The 26,742-nt window shown below is 38.1% G+C and overlaps 4 protein-coding genes, 1 long non-coding RNA gene and 1 other non-coding gene across 17 annotated transcripts in view; 2 read left to right on the plus strand and 4 right to left on the minus strand.

Moving 5' to 3' along the window:
* LOC136268297 (uncharacterized) overlaps positions 1-151 on the minus strand; it is a 43,335-nt gene extending 43,184 nt beyond the window's left edge. For both annotated transcript variants that reach the window (XM_066063595.1, XM_066063596.1), the window contains exon 1: positions 3-151. In XM_066063595.1, the coding sequence (XP_065919667.1) occupies positions 3-80 (78 nt within the window). In that variant the 5' untranslated portion in view covers positions 81-151. The remainder of the gene's footprint in view (positions 1-2) is intronic.
* An 81-nt stretch (positions 152-232) lies between these two features.
* Positions 233-1,748, plus strand: LOC136268302 (protein TIS11-like). Of its 2 annotated transcripts, none has more exons than XM_066063603.1 (2): positions 233-393; positions 552-1,748. In XM_066063603.1, exon 2 carries the CDS (start codon positions 552-554, stop codon positions 1,503-1,505), a length of 954 nt encoding a protein of 317 aa, XP_065919675.1. In that variant the 5' UTR covers positions 233-393; the 3' UTR covers positions 1,506-1,748. The 2 variants fall into 2 exon arrangements, with proteins under 2 accessions (XP_065919675.1, XP_065919676.1); XM_066063604.1 differs by having other exon boundaries at positions 306-462.
* LOC136268303 (uncharacterized) lies at positions 1,616-11,593 on the minus strand. 6 transcript variants are annotated; one of them, XR_010706971.1, is made up of 7 exons: positions 11,299-11,593; positions 8,080-8,169; positions 5,789-5,852; positions 5,488-5,585; positions 4,217-4,483; positions 4,096-4,150; positions 1,616-2,647 (listed from the first exon to the last, which is right to left on the minus strand). It is a non-coding gene; the product is annotated as an uncharacterized lncRNA (long non-coding RNA). The 6 variants fall into 6 exon arrangements; XR_010706974.1 differs by having other exon boundaries at positions 4,217-4,395; positions 5,493-5,585; positions 11,299-11,591; XR_010706972.1 differs by having other exon boundaries at positions 4,217-4,395; positions 11,299-11,590.
* Trnap-ugg (transfer RNA proline (anticodon UGG)) lies at positions 7,239-7,310 on the minus strand. The gene has a single exon. It is a non-coding gene; the product is annotated as a tRNA-Pro (tRNA).
* On the plus strand, positions 11,198-13,546 carry LOC136268299 (uncharacterized). The gene is made up of 2 exons (XM_066063598.1): positions 11,198-12,574; positions 12,672-13,546. The coding sequence occupies exons 1-2, from the start codon at positions 11,634-11,636 to the stop codon at positions 13,315-13,317; spliced, it is 1,587 nt and encodes a 528-aa protein (XP_065919670.1). The 5' UTR covers positions 11,198-11,633; the 3' UTR covers positions 13,318-13,546.
* LOC136268296 (uncharacterized) lies at positions 13,431-26,733 on the minus strand. 5 transcript variants are annotated; one of them, XM_066063593.1, is made up of 18 exons: positions 26,579-26,733; positions 25,944-26,010; positions 25,654-25,708; positions 25,353-25,474; positions 22,348-25,304; positions 22,177-22,236; positions 22,074-22,111; positions 21,413-21,521; positions 19,963-20,467; positions 19,807-19,861; positions 19,501-19,640; positions 18,950-19,053; positions 18,736-18,900; positions 17,968-18,075; positions 14,172-14,447; positions 14,065-14,117; positions 13,779-13,994; positions 13,431-13,728 (listed from the first exon to the last, which is right to left on the minus strand). In XM_066063593.1, the coding sequence occupies exons 3-18, from the start codon at positions 25,689-25,691 to the stop codon at positions 13,659-13,661; spliced, it is 5,016 nt and encodes a 1,671-aa protein (XP_065919665.1). In that variant the 5' UTR covers positions 25,692-25,708; positions 25,944-26,010; positions 26,579-26,733; the 3' UTR covers positions 13,431-13,658. The 5 variants fall into 5 exon arrangements, with proteins under 5 accessions (XP_065919665.1, XP_065919661.1, XP_065919662.1 ...); XM_066063589.1 differs by having other exon boundaries at positions 13,779-14,009; XM_066063590.1 differs by having other exon boundaries at positions 13,779-14,009; positions 25,654-25,777.
* Positions 26,734-26,742: the final 9 nt, after the last annotated feature.

A 26,742-nucleotide genomic window follows, 5' to 3' on the forward strand; every position in this document is an offset into this window, starting at 1 on the left:
ACCTCATCTAGTCTTTTCTTTCCTTGAAACGAAGGGTACAATTCTTGTAATATTTCCGTTGTTAATGTAGTGGAGGACATCTTTCGTTACGCCCAGTGGTACACGTGAACCCGTGTCAAATAAATTCATGCGTTGCACGTGGGCAAGCGTGGGTGACAGAGTGCACGTGAGTGCTTACCAATCTATAAAATTAATTTATTCTATCACTAATTAGTCTGCATTGTGTGATTACATACTAAACCTTGTACCTTCCGGAAATGCCTAATGTAACGAATCGTGCCGCTATATAAGAGAGTTGATGCAGTTGTGAGGTATTCGATGAAGGTTGTGAAAGTTGGCACGCGTTGGCAAGAGTGTTAACCTGCTCCGTGTGAATTCGTGGAAATTGGAAAAGTAAGAAGTGACACCTTTACTGCCTACATTAACTTGTGTGCACAGTGCTGTTACCAGTAGACTAGCTAGGTAATTGAGCTCAATGCCTGCAAATAGTATTGTGCTCAAATTGTTTGTAGCTTCAAAATGTTTTACCCTTGGCTTTTTTTACCTTGCAGATGTACTCCGATCACTTCTCAAGTGACCAAGAACACCAACAAAGATGTTTAACTCGAGCGGGAAGCTTGAACCATCCTCGACCAACCACCGTAGTTTCTGCATCATTTAGACCCCGTTCTGTATCAGCTGGCAGTAAAGCTATTTCTCCACAGCAACAACCGATGTCTCCGTACTTGCAAAGAATCTCCAACAAATCGTCCCCGCTACTAGGAGCTTCAGGAAAGAAGAGCGATTTGGAGAAGAAAGCTGCACTCCAGCAGCAAGTAAATTTGACTGGTAGCAGATATAAAACTGAGTTGTGCAGACCATTTCAAGAGAGTGGAACGTGCAAATATGGGGATCGCTGTCAGTTTGCACACGGCGCAGACGAAATCAGAACGCTGGTGAGACACCCCAAGTACAAGACAGAGCTTTGCCGTACCTTTCATTCCACTGGATTTTGTCCATATGGTCCGCGATGTCATTTTGTTCACAACCCAGAAGAGGCCAGAGAAGCCGTAAAATTAGCCAAACTCCGTAAGGAAAGCAAGAACAAGGATCAGTCACCACCGTTGAGCCCGTTGGTTGATTCTGGAATATCTTCGCCATCTCCAAACGATGTATTTGTTGTGAGCACCACTACCACCACAGTAAGCAGCCAGCAACCTATATTTGTGTTTCCTTCTTCAACCACACATGATGATGATATGAAATCACAATCCCAACCAGAACTGTGCTGCTCAGAAAGGGATGCTCCAGGGAACTACAATTCAGCACGAAGTACACCAACAAAGCTATTCTCACCAGAACAAGCAAAACCAGTTGGTTCTTCAATGGAAGCAAGTCCAGGGTCCCCATATGGAGGTCGAGCCATGCATGGCTCTTGCAGTCTCGAAGAAGCAGTAACCACTGGCTTTCAACAGCTACACATCAACAACCCTTATTCCAATTTTTATCCTTACAACTATTTATGAACTCATTCATCTTACCTGCACCTTAACTACATGGATACCATTTGCTCAGCAGGAACAGGTCCCATACCTATAAACTTATATAGAATCTGATTGCAGTGTATAATATCGGAATTTTCTTTTGACAATATTTATTATTAGTAAAACATTTTTGTTTTCCTTTCAACTTTGTCATGTATTTATTACAGTGTCTGTACCCAACTTGTTATTGCCATGAATATCTGAACAAGTTTTATTTTTAATTAAGTTTGTTGGCATCTTGGGCGTGTGGTGGGCATGCAGAAAATTAGTGGTCATGGTTAATGCAAGAGGCTATCCTGTGTCCTAGGAAACTGTTAATGGTGGCTAACTAGCCTCATGGCAAGCTGTTAATGGACAGGTGTAACCACAGTGTGTGATACAATCTCTTTCAGCCTCAATCCACTTCAATCATCACCTCTAGGACAAATAAATGATGTCACTTAAAAAACATGAAAGTTCCACCTTCCCATGCAATATAGGTACTAGACTTTACCATGATGGCATACAATAAGATCTATTTTAGGCAAGTGTCAAGCCAGACAAGAGGACAGAAACCTTACATGCATAATGCACAAACAACCTACCCTTAAGCAATACAATGCATAACACAGGCTAATCTGATTAGTACAAGAGAAGCCAATGATTCTCATAGCTACAGAAGGGTTAGAAATACCTTTTCTTGGCAAGTCATGATATGAGTAAAAACAGATCTAAAACTCAAGCTGCTACACATGTGTCCCTTTTAAAAATCATGAAGTCAATAATTCTATTAGATTTGCTCAAGAGTATTCATATTTTTGTACACTAATTGTTTCGGTAATAATGAATGCATCAGTAATAATGATTGCATCACCCTTACGTACACAAATAATGCAATTCCATATAAGGAGAAAAATGAAGCAATAAAGTAACCATACAAGTTGTGTTGATTTTTAACCTGTGAACCATGCAATGACATATGATATGTCTAGCACTTGCACATGTTAGCAGTAATAAAAATGTTCACAGTTTTCCAGCTGTTGTTGAAAAATATGACGATGGTTGTGAAAGTTCTACTTCTTCCAACAAATAACTTCATGTACTGAGCAGAAAGCACACATGGTGGCAGTGTACGTCGTCGTCTCCTAAGCAACAAGACAAACAGAAGTAACTACTTTGTGAAGTTTGCTAATAACTTTCCCATCACCCAAGGGAATGCAAACCCATAACACACCCACAGTGACCACATGTAAACACCTTCCAACCTCTCAACAGTAAACAATGTTGCAGTATATAACAGCTAACTAACAGGAACCAGTGGTTGAAATTATGTCATAACAAGAGTATAATTGACAGGATGTTATTAAGTTTGCCTTATCATAACAAGATAAAAATAAAATACGCTGGAACTTTAAGAATTTATCACCTTAACTCTTTCCAGCAGAAGATGATTTACATAGAGGCCACTCCTAAATGCTAACTATACCTACTTTAACTTAAAGTGTTTATAGCTTAGCTGCTTCTGGGAATAAGAGAAATGTTAGCTGCATTGATACTTCTACAAATAGTCATTAATATAGTGCTAAGTGGAGACTCCCTTTAATCTACTGATACCACTATTCCACAGCATAAGAGATGTTGATTAACATGCCAATTATGTCAAGTACATTACCAGCCCTCCAAGTCATGTTGTAGATTACACAACAAAGCCTAACAAACCATAAAACTACATGATGTAGCTTGTTAAAGGAGGTGGCCCTTCGCCCCCCAGCTATTGAATTATACAACACACACCCAAATTGTATTAGAACCAACTGGACTAATTAATTGAAGCAAGATAAAAATCAACTTTGCCCTCATAAGGAAAGTAGTTTACTATTCAATGTTATTATAGTTGAACACATTAAACTCTGCACTCATTAGATTAGAAACCTTGACATGAAGTTCTATTGTGCGACAATATGCCATAGAGTTCAGCAAGTGTTGGAATGCTCCTCAAAAGATTTCTGAGCAGTGATTACAAAAAAAATGCATTATTCAAATAAGCAATCGATGGGTAACAACATAAACCATCCAGTTTAATCACAGCATTTCATGTAGATGATCTTAGATGGCATTGCCCCCTTGTGCTTTTAATAAACAAACCAAGACAAAACATTGCCTGACCAAGATGGGTTAGTGCTGACCTTAAATGTTGATATAAAAGTTTACCACAATCAACATAAACAAACTGAATATTAAAACATTTTTATCTCACAATTTAAATTAAACCTCTATAATTACACCATCTGGAGTCTTTCTGGACAGGAATTCTTAATAACAAGTAATTCTTTATTACAAATGTTAAATTATATGATCTGTAGACAGTAAAATTTCCTAGACTGCTACAAGAGCTCATTCCACAGAGAGGCCACCAATTGACTAATTAGTTTCCATAGATACAAAACAAATTAAAGCACTTCTACCATGAATGGGAAAAACACATCAGCACTAATTCAGTGTTAGAGGGTTCCCTGAATAGTACATGTCAATCAGTAAATTCATTAAGCACACACACATATTATGTAGTTCAAGTGATGTGTGATGTCTTTACCTTTAGTTCAACAGATTCAGTCTCTGATTCCATTGCAACGTATGCAAAGTCAAACCTACAAGAAAGTATACACAAGACTTTCATCATTCTTGGAAACAAATTTTCACTTTCAAAACCTTACCTTGACGACAAAGACGACCAGATCAAGGTTGAGTAAGGAGCAAGGATTCTTCTAATTTGATTGGCTGCTGCTGTGTTGTTATGCTGACAAAGCATTTACATAACAGCAACCAACCTAGATCATGCCTTGTCTATTTCATGCTAACAGCAATGTGTTCCAACATAGCGACCACAAAACAACTGTAACAAAAGAGCTGCATAGCAATGCACACTCCATACTCTTTATCACACATGGTGTCGATGCTATTAATAAATTTTCACAGCCAGCCTATCCATAAACACAACCATTTACAACAGACAGTCACAAATATCTATGGCAGACATTGACCACACAAATTCATACCAACATATGACTACAATAACACATGCCTGTGAGAGCAAGTGATGGGATTTGCCTACAGGCTCGTATAGCTCACCCAATAAGACTCCAATACACAATGTGGTGCTAGCGTATTTGTCCCTCTAAACTGTGTAGGCAGTGTTTACGTTACATGGGTACATAATATAACATGAAAACTAAACCATACACAGGACACAATGAATACAACAAGCAGCACATCATACATGTACAAGCATACCCACAAGGCTGTGTATTGCCCTGAGGTAACAGTAATCTCTGTTAGCCAGAGTATTATTGGGTAGGGAAGGGAAGGCATAAACCTCTCACAAAATCATTGTAACACAGGAAACAAGCATGTGACAATTGTGGCACATAAACCGTAAATCATTTGACTAAAGCAATGGAAATAAAGCTCAACTGCTTCATGCTTATAAGCTCCTGATGTTACTAAGGATCTAGTCAAAACATCTCATAGCGCTTTGCATTCAAATAGCTTACTTTAAAAGTAAAAAAGATTAAATAACTGGTACCAACACAAGCATTCTAAATGATGTCATCAAACTATTAACTAATCAGTGCCTTGTCACCACACACAAAACCCACACAAGGCATCACATGAGCCATGCTTTGAGGAGGGACCTCAGGTAAAATACAAGGAACATGCAACATGTAAACAATGCCATAACACTACAACTATTGCTTGTAGTCTGACAGCCACTTAAAAATTACAAACACACATCCTCTGGCAGCTAAGATAAGGATGGACATACCAAGTAGTTAATGAAGTTGGATATATATCAACAAATTTTATCACATTAACCAATGCGGTATTTTTTAAAAATGATAAGGCAGTCATAAAACTTAATAGTGAAGTCATACAACATCAGGCACATGTAAAGATAACATCAACAAACAAAGCCATACAACAGTACCTCACACATAAGATTAAGAAGCTGATACAGCAAAAATGTCAACACCTGAACCCTGCACTGCCAGCTGCTAGTTGGCCAATATATATTATATGCCTCAACTGCAAGAACAACAAAAATATACCCATGTATGCAACAAGCAGGAACAGGAATACCCTCAGCTGTTTAAGCAATATGAGAGGAAGAAAAAAAAATTTAAATTTCCACTAATAAAGCCTTAGAAATTGGTATCTTGTAGTACACATTGGGAAGATATATAGTTAAGTCTAAACAAAATCAGAACGATATTTTACTAATTACTAACTTGATATTGCAGTTCCTGTTCCATGGTACTACTGGCTGGATTGTGTGGTATTACCACAGTTGACCTGCAGGGAAAAAACATATGTGACTGTCTCTGGGAAAACCAGTCTTATCGCCCATTTAAAAGTATCGAGAAACGTCGGTTTTAAATATTCAGAGTGCTGTAGCTGGCCGTGGTGGTAGCTACGCATACCAATTTTTCACACGTTTCACAGCAATTTCTTACCTTCCAGATCATCCACGGATGAAGTAGCCAACAGCCAAGTTTCCCGCCATTTTATATAGTTTTAAAACCGAGGTTGTCTGTATCAGGCGAGCTCCAGAAGGGTGGGAGGTGGGGGCCCTGGCAGGTGGACAAGATGGTGTTCAAAAATTGAAAAGAAACATGTTGGGATGAACTAGGCTAAGTTATGGGCCATTCAGGGCTCAGAACTGGCTAAAATGAAAGGATATTTACAGCACAGGTCATTGTCCAACACCACGGGGCTGTACAGCCACACACAGCCACACACAGCCATCTCCTGGTTGGCCAGGGCTCCATCAAGACTCCAGACCACTCGTACAGCTCGCCACTGTGCTTTTAAAAAGCAGCCAGCAAAAGGCCACTTTACTCTGGTCAACTGTGACAGTAAAATTTGATAGTACATTTTTGATAGTACATTCATTAAGCTTTGTGTATGTGTAAAAAATCAAACTTCCTGTCTTGGGTGATAAGAACAGATCCAGTCACATATTATGATATCAACTGTTACAGATTCTTGGTAATTGTTTTAAATCACTTCACCAGCAAATTACATAGAACTATATCCAGTGCATTACATAGAATTATATCATAGTGATATGTAGGAATTGTCTGAAATTTTATGGGATGTAATTGAACGTATGATCTCACAGTACAATAGCATCTCATTTTATGAAAATTACTAAAAGTAAAAACATACACATCACCAAAGTGGTTAGTGTATCTTCACCAAAGAGATAATACAATGTATACAAGACAAAGAAATAAGACTTTATAACAGTACCACAGTATCTAGCTAACTGATAATCACCGAAACATCCCAGTGAACGTAACTCTTGAACTAAACCTTTGAACCAATTAACATGCCACAGCCAACAGTGTAGTACAGTTCAACTACAATGTGTTGTAACGTAGCCTTTTAAACTTCAAAACCATTGCACTGGTGTAGTTCCGTCATTAAGATAAGAAACATACAATGTTGAAGAGGCTACTATCAGTAGAAACATAGAATATACGCCATACAAAAAATAACATTGTCTACATCAGATTGGTAATACTATATTTACCAAATACAATGTTGTAACAAATAAACCCATAACCCAAGGAATGATCATTCGTTTGAAAAGAACAAGTAAATATCTCACGAAGGAAAAAACACTTTTAAAAGTGTGCACTGAAAAGGTAGTCAAAAATGAAAAAAAAAAGATTTGGGCTTGTCCGGGGATCGAACCCGGGACCTCTCGCACCCAAAGCGAGAATCATACCACTAGACCAACAAGCCACTCCAAAAGATACGGCTATCATTGTTATATTTAAACAGAGATTATTATGAGGCTGTTATTTTTCTCGAGCTTCGTCTTGTTATGTACACATTTGAAATGAAGATCTACCACATGATACTGGCGCGCAGTATTTAGCTATCTAGTGAGTGCCCTTTCCCACCTTTATCTACACATAAAATAATACAGTACAGAACACCCCATGCTTCCTTGAACCTTAATTCCTTACTATATCACCATCATCGTTTATAATGGTAGCACATATTTTTCTTTAAATACGGTCCCTCACAACAAGAAAACTGTAGTGGCTAGAAAAGTACAACTTTCTATCCACCCCACTGCATGCATCAGTTACTGATGCAAAACAAGTGTGCTAAAAATTTGCTAAGTGAGTAGTTGGTGCAAGTAACCTTCAGATGATGCACACAGCTTTTGTACAGAAGACGCCTGATGTGTTCACATGAGCCATAAGATTTGTTCAAAGAACCTACTTCAGGAAGCCATTGCTAAAATATGAAAAGCATTTCTTATGCTAAACCAGTGGTGTAATCAAACCCATACCCCAATGGTTAGATTTTAACATACACAACCATTTGAGACTTACGAGATTAAGAGCTTACTATAGTAAATGAAATAGAAGACAAACATTCACCAGGGAAGAGAACATGGCCAAAACAGATTTTTAAAGTCTCCTGGGAGCCTTACAATCTACTTTTACTTTGTTTTCAACGAATAAAGTAATGCAAGTATACATCTTTTGATAGCACTTACTTCATGTTAGCTCTCTTCTGGCTTTTCCACATCATTACCAAGTCATCATACCGAAAACGAAAATGTTTAATGTTGCAGGATGCTTGCACCCTAAAGGAAACACGATAAATTAATTGACATCAGAATGCATCATATGTCAAACTTCATGTTTAATTGGACACTTGATATTAGATGTAAAATCAATTTACATAACAGTCATAGGACAAGGTATTACAATTTGACATCATTCTAGAATACATTTAAGATGCTGAGTGCGTATTACAGGTAGTCAGGTACCTCAGCCACAAATTTTGTATGACTAAGTAACAGAGCTTAAAGCATCATAGTACCACTTTGGTGTTAACATAATGTACAGCCTTGTTGGTCAAATAGCACATAGGATCCTCCATATAACATCTTGGCTACTTTACAAACATAAAGTGTATTGCAAAGCAAAGAATGTATAATATAAGTACTAAAATACACTATTTTAAATGACATTGTTAGCAATCGCATAATATACTACACATGACATTTTAACAAAATTAATAAAACTGTTTACTACTCGAAATAGTTGTGAACTAATATTTGATTATTCTTTAAATATTTTCTATTGAATAAGCTAGTTAGGGAGTAAAGGTAAATAGAATTTTTGCATAAGAATAGATTCAAATAGCAGTGTTTTAACAAATCGAATAGTCATGCCAACAAATATCTGATCATTCACACCTTTGTTTCTCAACAGTACAAGTCACCCATTCAGGATTATAGCATTGCTGTGAAGTTACAAATAGTAGTGAGCTCCTGGGAGTGTTTATACATCACAGTAGGGTGGAGAAACAGGAGACATCTTTTTTGATTACATAACTAATTGGTACAGTGCTCTACAGTATAAGGCTTTCTATACTGCTATGTACTAAGTGTAATTTTTTAAACTACTAATTATAAATGTGCAATACTGTACCTAATGATAGGGATACCGTATAGCCTAAATATTTAGAGGAGAATTTTTTTCTTCACTTTTTGAGGTTTTTGGAGTTAACAGTGAAAATTTTATCTTTTTTGAAAATTTTAGACCTCCATATATTACAGATGGCCGGGATTGTTCGCAAATCTTCGAAATTTTTATTATTATATTGCTCAAACTCGAAATTTTTGCTCCTCGAAATATTTAGGCTATTCGGTACTTGTCATTTGATGACAGCAGATTTAACCTCAAAATTAGCCTTAAGTTTAGCTTTTAAGAAAAATCAACATTTCTCACTTTATTTTGTCAATAGAATAGTTCTAGAGTCCATTAATCCTTTAATCTAGCTACTCATCCACATTCAAATATGAATAACATATACAGTAAGCTATACACTGAAAGCAGACTGTTGACAATGTGCATATTAACCACAGACTATGATAAGTTATACTTTTAAAAAACATTGGAATGCAAAATTTCCCCACTAAACTGTCACATTAACTGCATTTTTGAAATAATACAAGCAAAATTGTGCTGAAACAGTAAACAATATAAAACATTATATGCTAGAATGCACACAGGAATGGGTAGCCATTTTTACTACAGCAATGTCATTCAGTTGCTTGGCAGATGAAAATTGCAATTGATCATGTGACATAACCTTATGATGCATTGCAAACACGACACTTAAAATAGGTACCATTATTTAGAAATCCTTTATATCACATTCAAGCATCACGTAAGAACATTCAAGCATCACGTAAGAACATTTAAGCATCACGTAACGTTTATTCTAGGAAAGTATCGATTAAGGCTCTGGGAATTGGGATTAATACGTACATTGAGGGTGTCGGGTCGAATTTTACTATGAGATCATGGAATGCTTGATGACATGTAACCAACTTTTTCTGTTTGCTTGGTCTGCTTCTTATCTCTGGATATGTAAATGTAAATAATCTGGGACCTTTGGATGCTACCTGATATGTACATGCTGATCATGGTTAGCCTTATACACTATCCCAGTCACCATTGTACTTTCTGTTGGAAGTAGGGATGCCACGATAGTCGCGACATACAACATGTTGTGACATAAAGCTCCATGATAAGATATGACATAGGCTTCTTTATGTTGTGACATAAATATCTCCTAATAATGCACACTTTTCCATTCATTTTGATCAAATTTGATGCAATAAATATGAGAAAATTGACAAATAAGTATGAGCAATGTTGGTTGTTTGTTGATGCCATAGTTAATATTGCTGATGTTTAAGTTGATATTTTTACATGTTTGAATCGAAATACCTACACAGAGTAACAGCTTCAGTTGTAAAACTTTAAGAATTGCTTATGTCGTGACATACAACATGTCGTGACATAAACCTCTATGACATGTGACATAAAAATTTGTCGTGGCATCCCTAGTTGGAAGGATGTAAAAAGTCTGGGAAATAGTACTGGGAAACTTTCCAAGTACTGGACCACTTCTAAATGACATATCATATACCTACTCAGCCTTGGAAACGTGGTAGGAATACGAAATTACAGCAGTCTGGCCATGTCAGGTTAGAACTACCATTTGTGTGGTTATAACAATATGCACAGCCATCAATGTAAGTAAATTAAACACAATTGTTCATTAAAGCAATAGCAGGTTACAATTAGTCTCTCATGGCAGACTGCTAGTGTAAAGGGTTTGCAAAAACCTGGGATATCTCCCAGGCATTGTGACAAGGTGTATGCATCAATAATTCTCCAAATTTGGTCATGCTTTCATTTCCTCCCACGTACACAGCAAATCACAAAAACTGAATCATACACCTTCCAAACAGATATATATGTGCAGTCTGTCATACAGGGATATCAAACTCAGTTCCTTTTATAACTTTGCCTTCAAACGTAACACATCACCAACTCATAACAGAATAAAAGTATCTGGTATAAAGGTCAGCCGTTGTGAGTCGTGTCATTTGTTAAGCATGAAATCCCATTGTACATGTTTCAATTTTTGATAATTCACACTTTGCAGCCATTTTAGTTAAACATGGTTCCAAATTAAAGGTGTTAATTAGAACTTTCCCATTCAACTCATAAAAGCTATTAACTTATGTGTAAATTACCAATGGGTAGGATCAAGTTGTTTCCTTCATAATTTGAAGCCATGTTTTATCCGTGTCTTAGGGAGATGAATTTTCAATGTAAAAAGGTCAAGTATGTACTAAGTTTGATGTGTACAAAATCATCATATGCATTGTACTATGATTAACGCTAACCATGCTACTTTAAAGGTCCAGTTCCTGCGTCATCAACCTAACTTATTTAAAGCACACCTCACCTGATACTACAACCGGCCCGCGCTAATGAATTCGTTTTGCTGGACCAAAGAAAGAACATGAAGACGCTAAATTTCAAGCGGGTTTAATGTTTGATCAACGATATGAAAGAAGCCCGTACTGTGCAATGCAAAACACTACAATCAGAAGATCCTTGCAACGATTCCAAAGAGGAACACGAACTTACAAGTAACTTAAAAACTAACATTGCACTCTAATTAGAATTTCGTCCTCGAAAGTTGTGATTGTGGTGTTTGGTTTTGCTGCCAGCTGCAATGACGATAAGAAAACGGACTAGTAAGTCATTGAACAAGAATTCTAAAGTTGCAGAAAAGAAAGTAGAGCCATCTCACTACTTTTATTACATCGTTTTATCATCCATAACGCTCATAGCTGGCTGCTACTTCGTTTACAGCTTTAAAAACGTTCAAAATAGTAGCAACAGAACGGACAGCAGTGATAATAGTATTCCAGATTTTATACAGTTAAAACTAGTTAAAGTTCTGGTTGTTAAACCTAATGAAGAATTTGCTACAAAGGTATCAAATCTTCAGGTACCTGTAGTAATTAAAAACTCCATAACTCAGACATGGACAGCTAAAAGGTGGACACCTGCTTATCTCTCTAAAAAGGTTTCAAAGCTTAATGGTATATACAAAAACAGCAACCGTTGGTTTGGACCATACTACGACACTAGTAAGCCGCTTGGTCATCTCAGCACAAGGAAGAATATTTATCGTACAGATGTATCTATGAAAGGAGAAGAGTTCTTTAGACTTTTAGAGCACCCTAAGAACAATAGCTATATTTATTTCACTGGTGATATAGATGATGTGGGCTCATGGGCATGGAGTGATGTACAACCTATTCAAGAATTGTTGAAACTAAATCCAAAGCACTCTTCAATCAATATATGGATGGGACAACCTCATGTTATTGCACATTGCCATTATGATGGCTACCACAACTTTTATGCTCAGTTATATGGAAGAAAGAAGTTCACACTCTTTAGACCCACTGAATGGCCTGGAATATCTCCTTACCCCTTTCTGCATCCCAGTCATGCTCAAGCACAAGTAAATCTTAGCAATGAGGACAGCATTGCTGTATTTCCAGCAGCAAGGAATCTTGAGGGACACCAAGTAACACTAGAACCAGGTGATCTTTTGTATATGCCTCCATTGTGGTTCCACCATGTTGAAGCTATGGATGTAAGGTCAGTGTGTGTGTGATCAGAAACTTTCAATACTGTTGTGTAATATGTAATTACACTATTGCTGATCTCATATGTAACAGTGTATATTTTATCCCAGTGTATCCGTTAACGTGTGGACGGGGTCAATGCAGTCTTCAGTTATGGAACAGATATTTGCACTGGAGTTACCTTTCCAGCAAGTCAAATGGAGAAAACAGTTGCACAAATCAGTGTCCACTGCTTTCACCATCTATTCAGTGATCTCTGAAGTGTGTAAAATAAAGAAATGCATTACAAGTTCCCAGGATAAGTTTTCTGGTGGAAGCAATGATGCCCACAGATATGAGATTATGAACGAAGTCTCATATTTTGTCCTCAGGCTCTGGCAGGGAAGATACAAACATCTAGTTTCTGATGGCACTCTGCCAAATTCCATTAAGGGTTCCTCTATTCTGTGTGAACAAGATAACTCAGATATTGAACTGATTTATGAGTTGCTAGAACTCTACTACCAACCTGCATCGCTACAATACTTCATAATGGATTACAGTGCTAGAGTTGGTAAACTGGCTATACAATTGCCCGTGGACACTTGGGAATTGTGGCTTGGCAATTATGTGGAATATATTGTTGCTAATTCTGTGGGACCAGATTATGTTGGATACTTCTTGCAAAACTTTGACTCCTGCTTTACTCTATTAGTCAGTGATAGTGACATGGACTCTCAGTTTGCTTGGTGGTTACCAATGTCTATGCCATTGTAAAACACTCTAATAGAACACACTATTGTTTTATTAGACAATTATTTATTGGTAATATATTGCACATTCATCTCCTGGTTTGACCAATATAAAAGGGACAATTGAACAAGCCTACATGTTGTATACAATACGTATATGTCAACTCTACCTGACAAATAAGCAGTTTTTACATTCTATTGCTGCAGAATAATAATGTACAATAAATAAAAGAGTAAAACAACAAAGGGGTATATTTCCCCAATGTAGCAATGTACATCATGCTGGGAATCGATAATGTACAAGGGATTAAGTGCTTTATGGGGGAAAGAAAAGGAAAGAAGCTGCAATGTTCTTGTTTAAGAATATCATTTGCCACCAGATTTCACAACGTGCGACTTCATGTGTGCACTGCGGCTCTTCACTTTATCAAATACTCTATTTAAAATTGAACCATAAAATTGGGTACATCAATATTAATGGAATACCTTCCACATAACCGGCAAGGATAGTGGCCTTCTTGGTCATGAGGTGTAGTTGATATACGCTTCCCTTTGTGTGGCTTGGCTGCGGATCCAGGAGTAGCTCTAGGAAACTGACCCACTGGTCCCCTCTTAGGGCTTGGTGCAGAACGAATTCCTTGGTTCCTTCCATCACCACCATCTGTATGGTCTTCTGTTTTCACTTGCTCCTTCTTCTCACCCCTGGGTGGGTAAAAGCTGAAATATTACCAAAAGATACAAAAATGCCAAGAGCAAAATTATAATAAATTACCTTCCACCATGTATTCTGATGTGACCATTCAAAGCAAATATGGAACTATAGGCCTACAAATATAGGTGTAGCTTAAAAAGGTATGACAAGTGCATCGTGTAACATACTGCTGTGCATCCAGGGTAAGTACATTTGAATGTGGGTTTGTCTGGTCGAGGGCTTGTGTCACTGCTTGGCTTAGTACTATTACTGGATGTTAGCAGGACAGACTGGATCTGGGGGTGGTATTGTACTGCTTCACTGTAACCGGCACGTTGATGGTGGTCAGCTGCTGATGTTCTGCAGTTGCTTGCTGCACCACCACTACTACCAGGGCGATCAGAATATGGCTCTGCATCAAGGTAAGTCAGTCCATTGATTGTCTCTAACTCATCTTCAGATAACTGGAATACAAGAATGTAAGATGTAAAATTGATAAATTATTAAATTAACACCACATTTTAAGACAGTATGCAATCTTCACTTCATGGTAACAGTATCTGTTTACACCATGTCTTTTAGTTTGGGATATCAATTAATGTACTGTATTATCCGTATAAAAGTCCAGGAGTTTATTTCTACAAGTATAAAGAATAATTAGAAATTTTCTATTTGAGTAGGGATCATAGAAGAGGTCATCTACACCTGCAGCTATACTAGTGGACATTTAATTCCTACTTCAGTCAAATACAGTCATGACTGAAGATAAAATGTCTCCACTAGCATACCCGTGGACCTCCTTTGTTTTTTATTTCTATGATGCCTACTCAATTCTGATTTTTCCTTATACTTGTTTTCAGGTTTGTTCCACCCGTTATATAGCATTACAAATGAAGAACAGTTCAAAGAAGTGCCTCTACAAACAATCCAGTCACTATGGAAATTGTTGCTAGTCTAAACATATACCATAACCATCAATTACTGGGAAGCAAACAGCTATTCCGCTTTGTTATCAGATACCTTCTACCTGCTATACAGCATTACAAACATAGAACAGTATGAGAAGGGCCTCTGTAATCAATCCACTCACTTTCATAACAGCCAGCTTGCACTGAAGCCACTGCGTGTTATTGAGGTAGTGGAGAAACCATATGTATGAATTGTAGCTGCTGTGGTTGGCAAAACAGAACATCTCAGGCCGAAGTGATGATGACCAGTGAATAAATCATGCTCATAGCGTTAACCATAGTTGGGTTATGCTTGGCTGAAGGCATCAGTTGGTCAGTTAGTAGAAAATACAAATCCATTGAAACTTGTTGTGGAAGGCTTGGGGTCACTCTGAAGGCATTTTGGGCTTGGTCATGCTTATCACACTGTTTTGAAGGAAAAGTGAGGCTGGTGATATGAAAACCTAAACTTCAATACTACCATACTGTACGAAAAATCATTTTTGACCTGGTATTTAAACAAGTCTGGCATCTATTAAGGCCCAGGCATTTATTTCTTAGAGCACACAGGATGTAAGGTAATTGTGGAAATGGTGCTGAGAGTGCTTACATAATACATAATCAACTTTCAGTTTGCAACAATGAAACGTGAGTTGAATCAGTATAGTCTAGTATGCATGCAACTCCACAAATAAAGCCTATGTCACCCCGGTGTATAAAAGGATACATGTGTGTATTGTATAACTAGTACCCAGCATATATTTGAACCCAGCTTTAATACTAGTGATGGGCATTATTGATATTTTGCCATACGATTATTGTCATAAACAAATATCACGATTATTGTCATGAACAAATATCACGATTATCAAGATATTGTCCACTCAATTCTTGTAATAAAAAAATTCTAAACACATCATGAATTGTTAACAAAATGGTAAAAATCAACAAATATTTCTTTAACTATCATGATTATTGCACGATAATTACCGATTTCGATTATCACTAGTCAATGAAAAGCACACAATGTCGATTATTGCCAATAAAATAATCATGATTATCATGATAATTGAATAATTGCCAATCCCCATTTAATACAGATATATACAGTACATGTTATGCGTGCATGTGTGCACAAGGAAAACCAACTGCTCACAAGGGATCTAAAGTATGACTGTTTAATAGACTACCCTCCTGTATATTTGCTGTACCAGTTATGCTTTAGTGATAAATGGCTCTGGGGGTTGTAACAATTTAATTGTCATCTATACTTTCAAAGTTAGTACAAAATTCCAGCTAGTTTTAACAATTAAGGAAATGGTGAGTGCTTTAGATATTTGTTCTTTATACTCTACGCATGATTACTGGTTACTTATGCATGCATATAAGCAATAGCATGATTGGTGCACTCAGACTTAACGTTTGCTACTCCAAAATTGTTGAAACCACCACTGAAAAAGCATGTGCAAATTACATAAACAAATTAACATACAAGTCATGTTAAACGGAACTACTTCATCCGGAATACAACGCATGCTAAGGTTGGCATTTAATTAGTAAAATAAACAATTTTCAGATCAACACCCCTGAGTGTCATTCTTTTTCAAAGTTGTAACACAAACATGATACATGTATGTTACATACTAGAAATCTACAAAATGACTGAATTTTTTTTGGGATGGCCTATTGGTACATACATAAGTTGAGTATACAAGGTACGATGTACGTATTCAGCATTCAGTTTGTAGAATTTAGGTAGATAACTGCATAATAATTAAATCCAACTTTAGCATGCGTAAAAATTTAAAATAATTCAGTCAGGCTTACAAGGAACAGCTTATTGTGATTGACTTTCCTTTTTACTGGCTGCTGTTGGAGTTTTACATGATTTTCAAAAGCACACAAGTACACGAAAAAATTTGGAATTTTCAACTAGAGTAGGGACCATAGCACATCGATAAAAGTACTGAAACAAGTTGGAGTAGTCCTTGATATTAATTCACCGTAAAACAAAAAGAAGTGTTATATCCCTGCTGTGCATTTCCTTGTTTCAGTACTTTTTATCGACGTGCTAGGGTCCTTGAAAATTCCAAATTTTTTCATGTACTTGTTTGTTAACTTTTTTGTAAATAATTTTATTATGAGTGGTGAACCCACGCATACCGCATCTGAAATGGCACTGCGTGCCCCAGCTATTTCAATTATCGTCTGAAAAGTGAAGTATCCATTACGTTTTGTTGTCAGCTATGTTCAACCCGTTACACAGAATTTCGAATCAAGAACTGTTCAGAAAGCACCTCTACAATCTATGCACACCAAAAGAAATGGCCCAATTATATTAATTATCGTCTGAAAAGTGAAGTATCCATTACACTTCGCTGTCGGCTATGTTCAACCCGTTACACAGCAGTACGAATCAAGAACTGTTTGAAAAGAACCCCTGCAATCAAAATACCTGCTATGAAAAATACGGATGATTTCCATTACGAATGGAATCCATCACGTGCTACCGCCAAATCGACACCTTTCGCTGTCAGCAAAGATGAATGGGACACAAAGGAGGACACTAGTAAGTTTATGAACAATGCATTGCACGTACTGCGGTATGCCAAAAGGCACTTGCCAGGCCGAAGCGAAGTCAAACAGTGAAAAAATGAAGCCCGTAGCCTTAGCTATTATCGAGTTATGCTTGTCTGAAGGCATCAGTCAGTCAGTAGAAAATTCGGTCAAATAAATTTTTTTTAAAATTCCGTAGCAACTTGTTGAAAGCATTTCGGGTTGATCTGAAAGCTTGCTTTTGGGCTTAGTTTTACTTAACCAATACTGCCTCATTGTCGTCAGAGGGAAAATCGAGGTTGGTTTTTGTGTGATATTATTTCGTGGGCCACACCTACTCCTTTGTTGTCCCTACTATACAGTTACTATCGTACTGTATGATTAGAAGAGAAACTCAATCACATTTAAAGAGCATACACTGATTCTAAATAATGCCCAAGTTTGCTATTCATGAGCTAAGCATGCATTTTAACATCCTTACCTCTTCCTCCATACTGTAGTGTCTGCTGCGACCTTTGTACTCATCCATACAATACTTCTTCCATGTGTAATAGTACTCAATGACTTGCCTCATATCCTTAGAGTTGACCTATATGGTAATATTTGTAATACTTTTTATCTTTTTGCATTATGGCAAAATTTCTTTATGTAGCAACTTTTTCAGTCAGAAATTGTATGGTGACTGGCATATACCATATACTGGGAATCAGAAGTTTGTGAATTTAGTGATTTTAGATACATTTGCAAATGTCAAACATCAGATGCAAAAGTCAATAGCCTGATTCAGCAGCAAGAATAGTAAAGCAAAAAGCACCTTGTATATTGGGAATGATTCACGGAAGAAAATATTACAATTATTTATTGTTTAGAGCAATTTAGGTCTGCATATAGGGAGGGTTGTTAGAAATAGTGATTACACCTTGAAACCCAGCATTCAGCATTTACTACTGTCAATGCATTTATCTCTGGTGACTAGGCTGTGACATGAACAAATAGAGCTTTCGTCTGAGTACAGCAGTGTCACAGTATGTACTTGAATAGATTAAGCATAAGTACAGCAGTGTCACAGTATGTAAAATGTCACAGTATGTGCTTGAATAGACTAAGCATAAGCACAGAACCATGCAAACCAAGGAAGTTATGCTGTAGATTGAAATTGAAATAATAACAAATAACACACGACAAGGACTTAACAAATATCATACACACTATTGAATAATATGAAGGAGTTACTCTATGGAGTGCTTACATTCTTATGGATGGCTCTGAAATCCTTCTGATTGTCTCTCCAGGCTCGTCTGAAGCGCTGACGTTCTTTGGTTGACCATTTCGTAGACCCAGAATAATTGTAATTAGCCATAAAGGTATCCTTGTGAACCAGTGAGCGGCCGGATAGCAATACTTTCACTGCCTCCTATAAGTAATATTAAATGAACAAAAACATTATAATAAAAATAAATGACCTTGACTGAGCCGCCTAGTTTGTGCAAGATGTGGTGGGCATATTCCTTGTTCCTTCCTCCTAGTTTAACAGCAGGCGAGCAAGCTAACTCAAAGTAGCCATCCACTGCATAAGAAATCACAATGAAACAATAAACATGCACAGTGAAATCTTACTTGGCTTCCCCTCATGTGTCACAAATATATTTCATGACCTCATCAATTACATTACCTCATCAATTACATTACCTCAATATTGAGTATGGCCTTATTAAACGCAGGTTCACTATTTAAAACTTGTGTAATTCAACTCATGACCTCCCCATAAATTACTACAATTGGTCCATGCTATGTGCAACATATATTTCTAAACAGTGGAACTCAACTATTAATAGAAAGTCGTGTACCATTATGTGGTTGCATGCTACAAAAAGGAAATTTAACAGTCGATAAACATTGAATCAAACTGATTTACTAATTTGTTTTGATCTGGTAGACCTGTAACAACAGTTTCTATATCCTATTTCACTTTAATACTTCATCTGTCAAATTTCCTTATACTGTTAGTACTTACAAGTGTCCTCATCATCCCGGCTCAGGTTGTCAAGTGGCATGAACACCAGTTCAGAAAAGTCTCTGTCTTGCTCCACGCCAGTCCTAGTTTCATCACAGTCTCCCAGTTCAGCTTGAAACTCTTCACCAACGTTGATCTTACTGTAGTCCAAGAAACACAAACACTGCATAAACATTAATCTTGTTCACACAATGCTTAACTGTGTGAAGGCATGTGCAAGTACAGTGTGTATCAACATGTAGTATACTGTACAGTACATATGTCATGATGTTGCATACATGTATAGCACAGTGTTTGCAAGCTTACGGTTCAGAATAAGTCACAGATTCTTCAGACTCCGAAACTGTTGGAGCCTCACTACCTACAAAACCAATAAACATGAGATGACTACCCAAAACTAATCCCTATAGAGTATACATGTACAAACCAAATCCAAATCAATGTATTGCGGCTATGACTCACTTCTTCTTTGTGGCCAGTAGAGAGGTCGAGGTGTCAATGGTGTGTTGGTAAATATTGATGGTCGTGGGCTAAGCAGTGGTGGAGGTGTGTACGGTGGTGATCGCTGGCTACCTTCCCCTGGTGTGCCTACACTACTATAGTACGGTGATGGTATAACAATGTTCTCTGGTCTTCGTTTGAGGTAGTCTTTCTGACTAGAACCACCTGGTGAATGTGAGGTGTGTATTTTGCGTACACTCTCAGCAGCCTTGCATAAATCATCCAGTGTTGCTGAAGTATGATTAATAAAGCTGCGTCGATCTGAAGACTCTTGGGACAGTTTTGAGTTATTGTCAAATGTGAACACTTGTGGTGGTTCTCCTTCATGTCGTTTTGATGGTGGTGGTTGTGCAGCCGAGTCGTTAGCATTTGCAGCAGCTGCATGGGCCCGTTTCAGAGCAGCAGTCTCTTGAGCTTTAGCCACTCTGGACTGATAGGAGCAAACATAATCATCCAGTGAGCTAAACTACAATCACAAAGAACAAAACACAATAAACACATTTGTCAAGCGTAACAATAATGTTTTCAGCACAAGCACAACCTGCTACTGTGGAATTTAATGATGACTTTTATTGCAGTCAAAGAATGGAATGAAACATCACACAATACATAATTGAACAATTACAAGCTACTGAAGCCAATAAGTGCAGTGTCTGTATGGTTGAGTGAGCCACGTTGCCACATACTATATTCATAACTATACAGAAAATCAATGAGGGTGACAATAGCACAAGAAAACTACACTACAAAGAGATGCTTTAAAAATGCATTACAGAAAGGCTCAACCAAACACATTTGGATATGGAGACACAAGTCTTGACATTACAATGTTATTTAATGGAATTGAATGACCAGTGCAATTGACTATAAACCAGTAAAATTAGGCTACATCTAATGTCTAAACACAATTTAATGTCTAAACACAATTTAGCAAGCACATTGTGCATACTTAGACATGGGAAAGTAAACGACATCCACAAATCCTGAGATACCAAAGTCTTTGATGCAAAGATGGCTCACAAATAGGTGGGGCATGCACACAATGGACTTTTATGAAGCTTAGTTTCCATTACACAATTCTCATATGCTTCCAGTATATACCCATAAAAGGTTATGAACTGTTTCTACTTGAATAACAGACATGACACTTTCACAGTCACATGATACAACTGTGTAACTATACAATTGCATGCAAATATGCATATAACATTACAGTATTATATTGTCTATTTAATGCCCACTTGGCAACAAACAAAATCTCAATTATGTAAACTAGTCTCAGTTTTGACATGGTCAATTTGTCAATAATACTTACAGACTCAACACAATAGCCACAAAACTAGAAGCCTATAAACAACTGGACTGCAAATTTTCCCCACACATTCATTGCTAATGATTATGATCTGCCTACCTTGCTCTTATCCCAGCCCCCATGCATCTTCATGTGACCACACAATGCCTTGTAGTTCTTGACAGCATGTCTACACATGGGACATTCTAATCTGACCTCGCTAGTGGAACTGGAACAACAACAGCACATTAACACATACAACCACAAAACCACAGCTAAAGCATTTTTACTAGTTTATGTCTTTAACACAACTCAGGTATTCCCCTGAAACTTGAAGCCTGCATGCATTCATTTTTTTTTAGATCGGTGGACAAAAACAACCACACATCAAATTCCTATAGCTTGTATTCATCAGTATTAGTACAAGGCATGCATGACTTGTTACATAACACATTCAGAAATCACTAGCTAATGAAGCAGCAAGTTTCATAGCAATGTAAATGAATCAAGATACAGCTACTTTCCTTGTTACAGATACTTTTACACACAAAATTATTCCTTTTCAATGAAAGGATATCTCTCTCAAAAGGACGTTGTGAATAATATTGATAGTCTAGTACAGTATTCTCAAATTGCAGTACTACAAATTTACCATTCAGACAAGCTTAATTCAATAAATAAAGAAATTTCAGCACACTACCACACAAGGAATTTATTTGACAAACAAAGCTCAAAATAACACACACACACATGCGCACGCACACACACACACAAAACATACGTGGTGGGAATGTGGCTGGTCCCCGCCGGCTCATATTCCTACAAGAATAAAGTTAAGACATTATGTGTGCAGTATGCACATGTTTGTTTGTGTACAAACTTACCGATTTTACTTTTGCCGGAAGTGACGACACTGATGATGATGACTGAGCATGACTATGAGACTACATACAACACACACACTAACCACATGAGTACTTACCACTTATACCAATAAATTAATATTAATGCAATGATTTAACTTCTACTTCCTATGATATAACAAATAATCTTACCACATCAGATGATGAAACTTTATTTGTAGTGGCATGAACTCCTACAGTGAGGGGGTGGGGCACATGTTGCTGCTGCTGTACTGAACTGGAGAAAGTTGTGGGTGGAGCTGAAATGGTACTAGCAAGGGAGAGCAATGGAGTAGCAATAATCGGAGCATTATTGGCTGTTTGCTGTTGTGGTGGAGCAAGGGGACGTTGCTGTGGCTGTTGTGGTGGTCTGTTGTTCACTTTCATGTGTGCAGGAATGGAGGATAGTGATTGGTGAGTTGTGCCAGTAACAGGTGCATCAATGACTGCAACACGGACTGAGCCCAGTACATTCAGTGGCTTAACTCCATCAGTGATGCTGATTAAAGGAGGGGGAGCCTTTTGAGTAGGGTATGTTGCAATGCTTGACCCAGGTAAGTGGGGCAGTACCGATGCAGAAATGTTTGCAGCCTGTGTTGAGAATTGTTTCTGAGCAGTAGAAGAACGGAAAAGGTCAAATGCATTTGGGAGGAGATTTCCAGTCTTACTGCTTGCTGTGAGTGGGAAAAGTGGATGAACAGTAGCATAAGTTCGGCTTGTTGCAGCTGCTGCAGCGGCGGCGGCAGCTGCAGGATTTATCTGCTTCAAAAATTCCATTCCATCAGGCTTGATGGCAATTGGCCTTGGTTTGTGTTGACTTTGATCCTTATCTACAGCCATTGTCTGATTAATACCAATATGATCACCATACTTTTCTTTACTAATGCTAATTGTTCCAGGTGCAGTTGCAAAAGTGGCATTAGGGGATGATTTCACCTCAGCACTTACTGATCTTGTTACATTCTTCAGATTACTCAATACCTCATAGAGTTCTGGTTTTTTTCCTCCACTAGATCTACTGATGTCTGAAGTTAGCTGATGTAATTCAATTCCCAAAGTCTTGGGGGCAATTTCCCTAAGCTTGTTTTCCACAACAGTTGTCTCTGGCTTATCTGGTTTCTTTGGTTCCAATAAAGGCATGGATGAAAAGATGGGCATCTGTAAGGCAGAACTACTCTTCTGGGATGACACAGTCTGTATGTTTCTAGCTTGATGAGCCAGAGAACTGGTAACTAATGAAACAGGATCTTCCCTGGAAGTCATACTGGTGATTACATAGCTACAGGAGTTTCCTGGTTTGCTGATATTGACTGGAGAAGAAATAAAAGGTATTGAAGAAGTATGGCTGTCCAAACTTGAAGGCAAAACCAATTTCTCTAATGGCAGCACTAACTTTTGCTGTCCACTTGGTGTGGTTAATAGGCTGCTTAGAGTGGGCAGGGTGACAGACAATGTGGTATTCAAGTTAATGGGAAGTGGATCAAGCTTTGCAACATCTCTAGTAGTTAACTCAGCTGTAGCAGGAGCACTACCTGAAGCAGGAGTGCCAACTGCTGTAGAAGATCTAGCCATAGTGACTGGAGCAGATGTAGCAGCAACAGAAGTAGCTGCAGCAGATGTCACAGGTACTAGAGGCTTTGCAACAGCTGCAGTAACAGACACACTGGATGATTCTGCTGATTTAGTGGCAATGCTCTCAATTGAACTAACACTACTAGCAACTGATGTCTTCATGGATAAATCACTGCTTGCAGATGACAATGCAGTGCTTATTTGCACAGGTAGTGAAGCAGACATCAGTGAAGGTAACAGGGATGGCACTATTGGAGGCAGTTGGTTGATAGGAGCAGTATTTATAGGTGATGTTGTAGCTGAAGATGGAACTAACGCTGGTAGATGACTATAAGTAGAAGCAACAACAGGAGGAGTAGTCATGGTAGATATTGAAGATGATGGAACTACAGCAAAAGTTGCACTGCTATTGTTACTGGAAGCAGTTACAACATGGGAACTAAGCAAACTGTCAACAAACATGGACTCAGAGTTGGTAAGCTGTATAGTGGTTGTAACTGGTTCATTGACACTATTTTGAGTGGCTGTTTCTGGTGCCACTGCAACTGTCATTGTAGGTGATATAATTGCTATTGATTCACCACTGGTGGTAGCAAGTGTACACAATTTCTCTGCAGCTGTTTCTACCATTTCAGGCACCTGAACATCAGATGGTAAATCTGCTGCTTTATCAACTGGTGACTCTACTGGTGCTGGTTTAGCTGGCGAAGTATCCATGGGTTCAGTAGGATCTTCTACAGTTTCCACAGGCTGTTCTGGAGCTACAGAATCCATTGCCTTATCTTCTGTGGAAATGTTCATAGAGTCCTCAGTGGGCAATGGGGAAGCTTCTGGAGGAACTACTTGGTCCTTAGTTACAGTCATTTCTGATGTGTCTTTGGTTGGTTTATTTTCTACCTGCTCGTGGTCTTCTTCCACTGGTGGTTCAGTGTCCATAATATCTGGTTTAATCTCAGAAACACTAGCAGTCTTGGTTGGCAATGGAGAGGTATCCTCCTTTAACAAAGGTGTATCTTCTTTTAGCAACTTCAATTCATCTTCTTTTAGCAATGTAGTTGTCTCTATGCTTGCAACAGTAGTGTATTGCTCTGTATTCATATTAAAATCAGAAACTGGTTCATCAGTAAGCTTTGTAGATTCTTGACTGACAGTTTCCTGATCGGTTAAACTAATATTAGGGGACGCAAATGATTCCTGGCTAGTATTAAGAGATGGTAAGGGGTCTTCACTTTGCAAGGGAGGGGTGGGGCTTTTCACTACAGGTGGCGTACGAGTTTCAACAGGAATTGGTGGAGTGGTGCGAATCTTCTTTGGTCTACCTCGAGGTCTTCCAGGCTTTTTTGGGAGTGCGGGTACATTAGAAGTACCAGCTTCTCTTCGCTCAGCTTCCTGCTTGGCAGCATTGTCAGCTGCTATTTGTGCCTTTGTTCTTCTACGTCGACGTACTTTAACTGGCTCACCAACTACCTGTTCAGGTCTTGCAGGAACTGATGCCCGTTTGACCAAAGAACTTGATGGCTGCTTATCTGAATCTTGAGCTAAAATATCACTTTGAGATGAACCAGACAAAGATCTAACACGCACACCTTTTGTAAAACTGCCAGTCCTGTTTCTTGTAAGAATGCCTTCCCCTACTGAGTCTTGGGTGTCAGCTTTGCCAGTTGCTGCCACAGTCTCTTTAGGCTTTTCTGTCAACTGATCCATATCACTATTACAAAGAAACACATAATGTCACATTTAGTAATACATTCTTTTTAAAGCCTTTCATTGTTCACTACAAAGAGCACAGCTTAATTACAGCACAAGATCACACTTAATGCATTAACTTGACACTGATGGGGACAACTGAATTGTATATGAACAACTACTCTCCCCTGTAAAGCTAACCTTAGCTTCTCTTTTTGTTTAGCCTTTCTGGGGAACATAGTATCCTACCCAAGTCCTACACAGGTAAGACAGCAGTATGGTGTATACCTGCACTTCAAATTTGCTTCTGAAAGTGCTTTTCAAGCTACAACAAATAAATAGTTTTACAGTCTATACAACATTGCTTCGAACCCAAGCTCTGACATAGCACAAGTGTTTGATCAAAAAAAGCTATTTTCTTTATTCTAAATCAGACATGTTGTCACTCGCTAGTCTATGACACAAATTAAACAAGAAGCTTTCAAACTCACCTAAAACAGTGATCTGAGCTCCTGAAATATTCAGAATTCCCCCACTGTTGTTTGCTGCTGGATACACCTGTAAATATACATGAAAATGGAAATAATTTTTTTTAATGCAGGCCAAGAATACTTGGATTTGTATCTTGATACCACACTGGACCTAGCTCGTTAATCCAAACATGCTAAGATATTTCTAGGATGCAACAACGTTTGTTTAAGTACGGCTAAACAGCAGGCCCGTCTTAGCTTCTTCCCTTTGTGTAACAGCCTTTCCAAATACGTAAACAACAAAAAGAAAGAAAGACGACCAAATCTTACCAGCTGCTAACGTAACGACATCGTGCTGCTTCGATTCTTTACTTGAAAGCGAAATACCACGCTAACAGGAAAGTACATAAGCCCTAACCACAAACTGTAATTTGGTAAGCGAAGGCCGGATTGCTAGATGTGAGAAAACAACAGCAAGCGCTTAAACAATAGCACAAAATCTTCTACAAACACGGTAGAAAACGCTTAGAAAGTAGAAGATGCAGCTTACAACTGCATCCTCTGGTAAACACGCGTCAGGTGCATGCAGCCATACCTGCCACAATGGAGGAAATGTGAGCAAAAAGTTTCCAACAATTGCAGCTCAAAGAACTCACCAAATTATCCAAAACTGTAGCTGAGATGTTCCCGTATCTTTTGGGCAACTTTTAGCCAAAATTCAGCCTATAAACTGAAGTTTTGCGCTCGAAGATACAACATCAAACTTTAGCTGACATGGTCAGTAAGTTTTGCGGGTAAGCGGCATCTTCCTGTTAAACTC

The sequence above is a fragment of the Dysidea avara genome, chromosome 10 (assembly GCF_963678975.1).
Source record: "Dysidea avara chromosome 10, odDysAvar1.4, whole genome shotgun sequence".
NCBI lineage: Eukaryota > Metazoa > Porifera > Demospongiae > Dictyoceratida > Dysideidae > Dysidea > Dysidea avara.